Source organism: Protopterus annectens, chromosome 17.part0, assembly GCF_019279795.1.
Source record: "Protopterus annectens isolate FY-2018-M chromosome 17.part0, PAN1.0, whole genome shotgun sequence".
Classification (NCBI taxonomy): domain Eukaryota; kingdom Metazoa; phylum Chordata; order Ceratodontiformes; family Protopteridae; genus Protopterus; species Protopterus annectens.
In genome coordinates, this window is record NC_056751.1 from 704,494,644 (window position 1) to 704,507,252 (window position 12,609).

At 34.7% G+C, this 12,609-nt stretch overlaps 1 protein-coding gene across 1 annotated transcript in view; it reads right to left on the minus strand.

Moving 5' to 3' along the window:
* Positions 1 to 12,609, minus strand: part of LOC122791242 (nuclear receptor subfamily 1 group I member 3-like) — a 421,797-nt gene that overhangs the window by 23,216 nt on the left and 385,972 nt on the right. Inside the window, exon 8 of the mRNA XM_044058907.1 lies at positions 1,367 to 1,472. Within this exon, the coding sequence (XP_043914842.1) occupies positions 1,367 to 1,472 (106 nt within the window). The remainder of the gene's footprint in view (positions 1 to 1,366; positions 1,473 to 12,609) is intronic.

Genomic DNA, 12,609 nt, shown 5'->3' on the forward strand with positions numbered 1-12,609 from the left:
CCAGTATATTAGGGCCTCCAGGATGATTATCAATGAAGTGAGGTTTAAAATTTAATTATGTTTATTACTTCATTATTTCTAGAAAGGGATTATAGTGAAATTTTTTTAACAAAAGCTGCTAATAAAATTATAGCAAAATGTTGAGTTGTTTTCCAACCTATTGTAAATCAGCCTATTGGTCAGCCTGTCCACAAAGAAAAGGAAAAATGTCACATTGATAGGATTAATGTCTGTTTTTTAGACATGTCTGTAGATGCAGATGCCTTTCAAGATGTTATCAAAACCACCTGGACAATTTTAGCAGGCCACCCAGACTTCATTAGGGCTATAGGTAATACTCCCAAGTTTGTTCATAAGAAAACTAATAGCTTAAATGTTTTGTTACAGAAGGACAGCACAAAGGTCTCTTTACCAGAGACAGCAAGAAGTAAAGGTACTTACAAATGTGTTTTTGTAATGCATGCAGATTTATTTCAGAAGGACCATATTCTTGCTTGATGTCCACCAGGGTGGCTTGTTTTTTTTGTGAGGACCTTCTTTTAATCCGTTCAGGTACAGCCGAGTCTATACATTTGTATATGTTTTTATACAGGGCATTTGTGTACACCTCTGTATACATTGTTTACAGTAGTAGCAGAGGCTTTGAAACTATTTCTGCCATCACTTAGGAGGCTACAGTTTGCTTTTAAGAAATCTTTCATCCTTTTTGCTCCTGAGGTGGGTCAGGTATGATCATTACTTTGAATGAGACTGATTTATGATTAGACTTTACCAGGGAGAGCAACACACAGGGGGTAATGCAGAGACCCCCTATGCTGGTGAATACTAAGTCTAGGACATTTGAGCCCCTTGTGAGGGTACAGTCTGCTCCAGAGCATTTGTAGTAACAAAGTCTGGGAACTTTAGGGCAAACATATTTGTGCTCATATATTTCTCCCAAACAATGGAAGGATAGCTGAAATTACCCATGACCAAAGTGTTTAGCTGTATAGTCAGTGACTCAAGTAGGTCCAGGTAGGCAGAGTGGTTCTCATGGTTCATGGTGGGGGACCTATAACTAACAATGATATGGAAGGGGGCTTTACCTACAGTTAGTTGGACTTAGAGTAGCTCTATGGAGTTGTACTGTTTAACCAGTCTTGAGGTGTATTTGTCTTTAATGAAGATGGATACACCTCCCCCTTTGGTTCTTTCATGCTCAGGTCTGTATATGTGGAAGGTATTGCAGTCTTTGCTTCAGGATGATAATATTTATGTTACAGATTATTACAGTGCAGATATTTCATAGAGATACAAGGTGCTGTTACTACATTTTTATTTCCATTTCATTATGGCTTTTTACTAAAGATGCTGTAAGCCTTCTCACCTACTGTCTCTAGCTGAGCGAGTGTTATTGATGTAGCCTTTGAGTATGGCAGCCATTTCCTCTTGGACCTGATCAATATTGTCTCGGTTTGTCAGCCCTGGACGATCTGCAAAGCAATACAAATCAAAAATAAGGTGACACTCATCAGAGACTGGCACAACACACTGCAGAATCAGATATAGTGTTTGTATTATAGGCATATTCTTTATAACTGAGACCAGACAAGTGACTGCTCTATTGTATATAGCAGCGCTAGCTACAAAAATCTTTAGGTTTAGTCCAGATATGAAAACATACCCTGGTAGTGCACTGCTGTAAAAGCATTTAGTATAAAGGATTTCAGGACGTATCTTGTCATAGTCTCTCATCAAATTAGGGAATCATCATTACTGCAAATGATCTGTTACTAGAAAGGTTTTAATTTAGAATGTCATCCAACTTCTCAGGTACATTAACTGGGTCTATATCATAATGTCGAATGTTGACAAGTTCGAAGCACAAAACTTTAAACTTGAAACTTTGAAGTCTACAAATGTCAAAATGTGTAACAGAGATCACCATAGAATGCGGGAAGGGAAGATTTTCCTTTAATGCACTGTAGTGCAATCTTGGAGTTGGTATATTTAAGTAGTGGGGGGTGTGGGGGGCATAGAGCAGTTTTGTTTTGTTTTGGGTTTTGAGTGTTTTTGTTTTTTGATATTCAACGTTGTTAGACTTCAAAGTTTCAAGTTCAAAGTTTTGTGCTTTGAACTTGTCAGCATTCGACAATATGATATAGACCCCATTAAGTGAGGATATATTCTCATGTTAACATGCTCCACAGTGTCATGATACACAATAATGCACTGGTCTGATGAATTACTGTAACTTGGAGGACTCCATTTTTAAATTTTAGTCACTGACGTACCACAGGCTCTCTGTCACTGCTTTTGAAGAGTTTGCAGCCTACCCAGTGTAGTTAACCATCACAGAACTGGGAGGGTAGTATAGTAATAAAATAGTTAAGCACTCTCAACTCTTGGTTATCAAACAATGGTGTCTTCACTATTCACCAAGTCACAAACGCAGCATATCACTTAGTAATGACAACACAGCCATGTTGGCTTTAGTACTCCATGGTACCTAATAATACACCTGGCTACCTAGCAAACAACACTAAACAAGCACTGGTAGACCCACTCCTAAATCTATGTAATGTGAGTTCAGCAACTGGCTTTGTCCCCCATTAATGGGGCGTACCTGTTGTGATGCCATCTCATAAGCATGGCCCTACCACTGACCCTGAAAATGACATACCCATCAGTCTAATGAGTCTCATATCCAAAATCATGAAATATATCATAATGGGTCTGATTAATGCTGATATTAAAAATAAAACCAGATATGACCCCCAGCTTTGTCAAGGATGGATCCTTTCTGATAAATCTGCTAAACTTCTTTGTCTGAGTAAAACAGTGGTCAGTAGGCATGCTGGTCATACAGTGTACCTTGACTTTGCTGAAGTACTTCATACCATACCTCATGTCAACATAATAAACAAACTGAATGCACTTCAAATGTATCCCTATATAGTTAGATGGATTGCTAATTGGCTGAAGGACAGAACCCACACAGTGAGGGTGGTGGATGCATCCTTAGAGAACATGAAAGTGACCAGTGGAGTTCCTTGGGGATCTGTCTTGGGACCATTGCTATTCAGCATATACTTCTCTGATCACCAAATTACAAATGAGGCTCTTTGATTAACAAAGTCTGCAGATGATTGTAAACTGTGTATCATCCTTAAGCATCCCTTTAAAACACAGGCACTCTGACATGAGCTTACATTTGTTAATAATCTATGTACGAAAAAGTACTCAAATAAAATGTCAAAAACTGTAATATACGTCACATTCGATATGCAGTCTCTCCCTCCATCTTATAGTATAAACAATAATCCACTTCAAAAATTTTTCTCACCTCAAACATTTGTATCAACCATAAAGCAATGTGACTGGACCCCACTAATATCACTCCCACTAGATAATGCGGTGTCGTACTTTAATAATACATTTTTAGACATACTCAACAGTCAAGCACCACCTAGAACCATTAGAATTAACACAAACTATGCTCCCTGGCCAATGAAGGAAACTAAGCTATTACTTAAAGCTGGAGATAAAGCTTGGGCACACTACCAGACCAACAAAAATCAAGCCATTCTAGATAATTACTGGCAACTAAGAAATAAAACCAAGAGACAAGTTAAAAATGACAAAAAATACTATGACATTGCAACGCAACACAAATATAAAACAACCCCCCAAAAATTTGGGGTACCATAAAGCAAGGTCAATCCATAACCCCAACACCTACCACTACTAACAACAGAGACAGTATAGCCATTAAACTTACTACATATTTCACTAGCTCCATATTACCTTTGACCAACACTAACAATGACTCACCCATAACCATTCCTAAAACTACAAAAGACCCATCCAATGCCTTTTTCAGTTCTCTACAAACCAGCATCATAAAGAAATCACTCAACAAACTTAGACCTACTTCTCTCACTGCTTATAATTTACCTTCTGAATACCTCAAGATACCTGCTGACGCTGTCTTCTATCCAGTCTCCATTTTGATCAATCACTCCATAATTGAACAGTATGTTCCCAAAATCTGAAAAATAGCTTACATCACACCACTTCATAAAGGAGAGGCATATACAGAACTTTCAAATTTTAGGCCAATAGCAATCTTATCTCCACTATCAAAAATCTTAGAAAAATGCATCCATTCCCAATTCCTGAACTATTTGCTATCAAATAACCTTCTAACTAATTCCCAACATGGCTTCTGACCCCACCACAGTACCACTACAGCTCTCCTAATCTTCATAAACACCATCAACCAATACAGAAATGACTGTTATCTAATCTCCTCCATATTCCTAGACCTGTCCTAAGCAATTGATACTGTCTCCCACCAAAAGCTTCTTAATAAACTGTCATCTCTTAATTTAAGCTATACATCCCTCACATGGTTCTATGCTTACCTATCTGGCAGACAAGTTACAAAATGGCAATGTGATTTATCCTCTCTGTTACCTGTTCCATTAGGTGTTCCACAAGGTTCTATCTTGGGTCCACTCCTATTTCACATTTTCATCAACAGGCTCCAAATTACCACTCACCTAGCTACAATTTTCCAGTATGCAGATGATTCCATGTTCATCTATTCTGCCCTCTCACTCTTTAAACTCCTAGAAATAACCCAACTTTCCTTCACAGAGGTAGAATCTTGGCTGTCTGACTCTCAGTTAATTCTGAATCCCAACAAAACTAAATTTATGATTTTTTTTCAAGTAACAAAACTTCAGATCTGCATTCCCCTTTTCAGATATATATTTCTAACAATTCCAAGATTTGACCTGTATCACACACTACGCTACTGGGGGTCACAATCGATAATAACATCAGATTTGACAAACACTTGTGTCTTATGATAAAAAAGTCCATATTAAACTAGGTTCACTTTATAGAATTAAACCTTGCCTTACCAGCTCCACAAGGCAAGCTATTACCAGAAATCATCTACTGTCTGCTCTTCTTTATGCCTCTCCTATCTTCACCAATCTGAAGAAAACAGATTTAATAAAACTAGATGCTTGTTACCATAAGATTGCCAGATCTGCTACCAGCTCACCATATAGATCCCATCACTGCAGTGCCAACTAAAATGGCTTGAGTTACCTGATTACCTTTCACCCAACTTACAATGGCCCATGGTGTAATATACCAGCCTGACAAGTGTCCAGCACTCCGTAATCTGCTTCAGCCTCAGTCTAATAGAAGACACTTAAGATCTTCTAATAAACTTCTATTACAAGTCACAAAAACTAACAATCATTTTGGAGACACACTCTAATCAAATCTCCATGACTTGGAACATAACCCTCCCCCGCAGCCCATCCTAACCACTGCCAATCACTCACTGCTCAAAATACTGCTAAAGTCCCATCTGTCTAATTCTTGGCTCTGCTCTTGTCTTGGTTGACTATCATTACCTCTTGTCTAACTCCTGGCTGAGATCCAGCTGTGTTGGTTTTACTTACTTGTCTATCTTCCTCTGTAGATGTTTTCTGTCTGCTTGATATATTTCTATCTTATCTCACCTATAAACTCATCACAAATATCACCTTACTTTCTCTCTCCATATATTGTGTCCAATCTTTTCACTGTCACACTAATTACTTCATTGTACCCAAACTCCTCACCTACACCATGTACAGTTTTTTGCATACTAGAAATAGTGACATAGTCACATGTATATAAATTCATGATTATATAACACACAAAACAAAACTTTTTCCTACTATTTTATGTACTACTTATGCTCCTTTATATATGCCTTTTTATGCATAACTTTGTATATGTATTATGTATAAATTCTGTTCTTTTGTTTATGTTACTACTGAATAAGATGACAACCTATGTCTTTTGTTACTTGTATTTACTGGGACTTTCTCCCTGGGCCTTCACTGAAAATGGTTTCTATGCCCAGTCAGACTATCTCGGTCAACAAACATCAAATAAAATTAATAAATAAATAAAATGAGAGATCTTGGAACATGGATGGATAGTTCATTTGACAATCATGTTGCATCAGTGGTTAGGAAGTCCTTTTGCCTTGACAAACTCATTACAAAAGGTGTATATTCAAGATCAAAAGAAGTCCTTATCCTCTTGTATTCTGCACTGATTAGGCCTAATAAAGAATACAGTGCCCCCTTTTGGATGTATATCACTGGACACATACAGCAACTGGAAAGACCCCAGCGATTCTTAACTAAAAAGATCAAGTGTTTAAAAAAACTGAGCTACCATGAGACACTAGAAGCTCTATCCCTGTATTCATATGCTATAGACTCCTTAGGGAGGATATGTGCCTCACTTATCGGGCCACAAGGGATCCTTCATAAATATGACAGTTCAACAAATACTAGGACCAGAGACCTAAATCCACTTAAACAAATAAACATAACAAGGTGGAGAGAGTGATTTTGTCATGCCGCACTTTCCTTTCTCTGGAACAAATATCCTGTCTAAATTAAGTCGTGTGTTTCACTGTCTTATTTCAAAAGAAGCTAAATAACTGGATGGGCATTCATAAATTCACCCATATTATGACTGGCCTGCCCCTTCTTGAAATAGGAGTGAAGGCCTAGGCTGAGTACTGATAAGGTGGTAACAGCCTCTTGGTCCAATAGACTTGCATATTGTATAATTTTATGTAATGGAAACTGAGCCACTCTACTGATTTCAGTAGTTTGACTAAGCATTAAGCCTGGGGCTTGCAGGTCTAGAAGAGTGACAGAAGTTGTACGGGTGGTAGGCTGATCTGATTCAGGTATATATAGACTTAGATTAAAATATCAGAGGCTGACAGTGTCACTTTTTTCCCTGTAATCCATGGCTGTAGAAGAAACAAATGCCTAATTCTAATTCTCTAAATGCAATTTCAGTAAAAAAAAAAAGCTCAGAATATACTAATCAGAATGGGTACAATTGTCACAGTAATTATTTCAAAACACAAACAAAAGACTTGTGAAAACACACACATAAATAAGCTCATGAGTAAAAAACACAAATTGTATAATATATAGGAAAAGCATATAAAAAAACAATAGGTAGCGCTTAAATAATATTAATAATAATATTCAGTGGTGTGTATAACATTGTATTAGAAAACCTTTTGAATCATAGATCAGTCTTGAGCATGAAAATTAATTTTAAACAATGTGAAATCCATTTGTTTAAAATATGTTATCATTTGTACATAATGTTCTGTTATAAATTTCAATCTTGTTAAAGTCTGTTACTTCTTGAATTTAAAACAATTATCTGTCCTTTGAACATATAATGTGTCTCTTGTGTTTAAGTTATTACGTTTATAGCACATCTAGAACATATTTCTTAATACAATTATGCCAAAATGTTCTTTGGTTGCACTAACATTTCAGTGGTTTTACCAACATTGAGGCGCTTACTAAAATCTCTCGTCTTAGAACATTATAATGTGTGATGTTTTTCAAAAAACATTATCCTTGTTCTCCTATCATATTTATGTGTTCGCATGTTACCAACATAAAGCCTATAATTTAATGTTTTATTAACATTACCAGTTATTTAAATTTCCCTCACCTTGTTTTTTCAATTGTCTCCTATAATAACTTTAAACACTTTATTATTTTTAGTTTGTTAACTATGGTCTAGGCATATAGTTAAAGTCTCCAACTAGGTCATCCCATTAAGGTTCATCCATCTTGTCTCCTATAGGTTGACATATTGCCTTCTATATATAATTCATAATTTTATGTCTGTTTACTTATTTTCTTGTATTTGATTTTGAGGATCATTATTATTTTCACATATATATCATCTTATCTCCTTTACCGTGCACTTTATCATCTCAATCTAGTGCCATGAACACTTGCTTTGGTTACTGGCCTGTCTATAGGAATTATTTTGTATCACATTTCTGTTTACTAAAGGTAATGTCTTGGTATTTAGATCTAGAAGAGTTCTCATTTGTCCATTAACATGCTGTTTTTAGAGATGTCTCTGAATATCCAATTCAAATGTCAGTAAGTGCAGTTCAATTAAGTTTCCTAAATGAGTAACAGCTAATGCCATCTGCATGTCTTCCGTACATTATCATTGAAATACAAAATGTTTAAACAGAACAAGTCTAAGTAAAGGATGTTTGGAGTGTAATTATAAAGCATGATTAAATACAAATCTGTCTTCCATAATACCAACTGTTAGTTTGTACACATCGTCAATGATTAAATTCACACTTAGTTTTCCGGTCTACTGCAATTGTAATCACATAATTGTCTGAACATTGTTCTAAACACATAATTGGTAAAGGTGTTGCTCAACATGCCATTAACAAGCACATTAGCTCAAGGCCTTACTGTTTACTACATTTGTATTTGTCTCTGTTATTGTCATATAATAAATAATGTCATCCCATAACATCGTTACAAGAATGTCATCAGAAAATCACACTTGGCGTCAAATAACATGATATCAAAAATTATATTTATTGATGGTCATAATGACATCATTCAGTGTTAAGAATGGTAACGAAATAACTGTGTTGGTTGTTTATGTCAGATGAATTTCTCAAAAACTAAGTGTTTGGGTGTTTAAATGGGATTATCTCTGTTTTTATGCACTTTGTAAATAAACCCCTCAGTAGGTGTAAAATGGTTGTCACATCAGAACAAAATAAATATAGAGGTTTCTGTATATATCTCTGTTTTGCTACACTTCAGGGAGAGCATAACTATGTACTAACCTATGCTCTTTATAAGTGCATTTTCAAATAGGAGAGTGTGTATGGCTTTTACATAATTTATAGAGGACATGGTGTGCTATGTATATCCTCTTTACCTGTGACAGCGTGCTATTCCAGTCAGGATTATTCTCAGTATGGTACTTCACATCATGATTGATTATGTGGTTTTTGTTATATCCTATCCTTAGTCTTTGTAAATAACTATGTGTTTTAATGTCAATTTTATGTTCACCAAACTTTGAAATTTGTATCTGTATCCCCTTTATTTTCTTTTTCTTCATTGTTTTGTGACATCTTGGTTAACATTAGAAATTTTGTTTAAACATGACTGTTTTATGACACAGCCTTACATTTCTTAGTCACCGAATGTAATTTATTCAATTAAGATATTAATATACCACATTTTATACTTTGTTTCACTATCCTTTAAGAATAATTTTTGCAAAATATTAGAGTTTGTATAAGTTTATCAAATAATATTGACATAATTGAAATAACAGCTTAAAAAAATCCTGTTTGTTATTACAATAATAATAATTTACCATGGAATGTTAAATAATTACATCAACATGAGAAGGCATATTGTAATATAAACTGGATTATAACAATATGTTTACATAAGGGAATATAATCAATTTGTTACTGAGATATTGATTAGAACGCCCACTCATAAAAGGATATGTGATGTATTTTAGAGAGATATCCTTTAAAAGCCATTATATCCTCAATAGAGATGTAAAACTATAGACATCCCAGATGTATAACATTATATTTAACAAAACTATCATAAAACTACTAATTTTCCCACTTGGACAGTGCAATAAAGGAAGCTTATCTTGACGCAGACCTTTGTAATAAAACAGGATACACTAAACAATGTTTTGACATCTACGGCAGGACCAATTCCAGGCCACACGATCTTGATATTAGGAATGCCATCTGTTAAGGGACCATTACTTAGTTTATACAAATGTTATTGATGTTACAGAATTCCTAAAAATCAGTGTGGTAGATCAATTGTAACCTTATGACCAACAGTATATTTGCAGGATGCCTCAAATTATGTACATATTGAAACAGATGTTGCCTCTATTTTTTTAATGGCATATTACATAGAGACAAGATGAAACCATTTTGAGACACAATTTCAACAATGAGAACAATGCATGAATAACACAATAAGTATTTTTTATAAACCACAATAATACTTTGGACACACGCTTTACTAAATATTTATTCCCCTTGTTTGATTACCACTAATTTTTGTGTAAATGATGCTGTTTACTGTCGCTGTATTGTATGTTTTGATACAAATTGTTTAATGGAATAGTGTTAGATTTAGACACATGTACTGTATTTTTTGGATTGTGGATTACATAAGATGCAACACTGGCAGAGACTTGAAGGACACTTTTTATTTTTAATAGCAGAAAAACAACACTCTTTTACAAAATTGATAACTTGAACCACCAATAAAGTAAACAGAGTTATAAAATAAAAAATTGTTTTAAAAAGATACACAGAAAAAAAACAACTTCCAAAACAGACACATATTCACAGATATAGAACCAAAGTAAAGCTATAAAGAAGAGTACTAATGAATAGATTGACGATAAACAGACTACTCACTGAAAATGGAACTGATGGGTTAAAACATAAAAGAATTAAAAAGACTGTAGGAAACAAAATTCCCATAATTAAAAAAGAACTGATAAACAAGTAAGATAAAGAACAGAATACTGGAAGGAGGAGATTATCAAGACCAATAGAATGTTATAAAAACCCTTATTAGGAAATTAATTTAATAGATATAAAGAACCTACTCAAGGTCAAAAACAGAAAGAATACACAAGAGTACTGTTTGAAGAATGAACAAAGAAAAATGATAAAATAAGCTAATGCTAGCATTGCACTCTTAGTCCCCAATGAGACAATATATGAAGAGACATATTAAGGTTATGAAAAGGATAGGAACTTTGTCGTTTGATATGTAGCTGTCAAAACTAACAATGTGCCAACCTGTATCAATGCCAATGAAATACGCAAAATATTTATTCGGCACAGCCATGTTGAGAATAAAGACATGTTAAGGGATATGCTATGCAATTACCTACATAAGTGATATAAATATAAGGATTAACGTTAAGACAGAGTTTTTTCTTGCTGTTGTAGTACTAGGAAGAACACAAATGCTTAAAATTTGCCTAGTGCTATATAAAAACAATTAGAGAACAAATGGCACAAACTTCACAAATGGGCTTCTTAGCTTTAAAACATTTTATGACCCATGAAATAAGAAAAATGATTCTAACCACTTCAAACTTAAACCACTTATAGATTTATTATATATGTTTTATATTATGTATTTTAATAATTTATTTTTTGTTTATATTATACATTTAATTGCCCCAAGTTTATAACATTTTTGTGTGTTTTGTTTTCATAATGTATGTGCTTTCATATTTTTGTGTAGTCCTTTTTATTTACAGCATGCTTTATTTAACTATTTTGAAACGAGTAAGATTATTTATATTGTGTGCCTTGTTAATTTTCATACTAATGTATGGTACATATAGCATGATTAAGGGATGCGTAAGGTGCGCAAGAAGAAAGGTCTGCATTATACCAGCGGCGCTTAAGTCTCTCTTTTTCTTTTTTTACTGGCTTTATCATAAGAAAAGGACAGTCTGTGGAATTTTTGGTGAGATTTATTGCACCTCCTCACACCTTTTTTACACCACTACATGATATTTTTTTTTTTTTTTTTGGTGCTTTGCTTGTCAGGTAACCTTGTTTTTACCTACAGTAATTATTTCAACAACTTAAAATTTGAATCCCAACCTTGTGACTCACTAACCTATTAAACACATGTTGGGATCTTCAGGTTGCCCTGAGGCTATGAGTTGCATGCAGGTGTAAAAGCAGCACTGGAGCTGATGGAGTTACTACACAGAACCCCTATTAAGAAGCTGAAGAATGCAAGATAGTGGCAGAAACATGGCTAGGATTGCAGCTCAGCCAACGTGAGAATAAAAATCCTGCCAAAAACAAAACAAACAAATAAAAAACAAGTAAAAATAAAATAAATGGTACCATTGAGCCATATTTGGGGGTATAACCTACAAGTTAAATATTTTCACAAACAAATTGTCAAAGGAATGTGTCTTTCCATCTGACAAAGGTTTATGTCTTCAATTCACACCTCAACTGTTCAGAATTTTGCAGAATGTCCAGATCTTTGCCTTATATATTTGGACTGTTTCTCATAAAAATTGTGGTTTTCTGGCAAATGATTGAGGACTGAAGTTACTAAATAATGACAGGCATTTGAATTTCAAACTTCATACCCTTCAGAAAATCTGTGTCGATCCAAATCCAAAACCTATTAAACTCTCTTAAGTTTATAAAAGCTGCCCATGATTTGGGGCCTTTGTCCCCCCATTATTTTTGTTTTTCTCTGGGATCCTTATGCAAAGTGGTTAAAAGGTACACCTCACTTACTGATATTATTCATTCATTCATTCATTCATTCATTCATTCATTTATTTTCTGATGCTTGTTTTACCCTATTCAGGGTCAAGGTGTACCAGAAAACACACACACACACACACACACACACACACACACACACACACACACACACACACACACACACACTTGATCTTCTGGTCTTCAGCATTATAAAAAGTTGTGATTTCAAAGTAGACCCATAGAATTTCAAACTTTCGAGACCATACAGCTGAAAACCCAAACTACTGAAAGACCAGAAGCGTGAATTTCAAAATCCCAACTATCAGGAGTTTGAAATTTGCACTTCTGGTGTTGTGGTATGGTGGAAGGGCAGGTAAGTATTTCTGTTTAACAGTGTTGGTTAGAGGTTTAGGGTGCAAGTG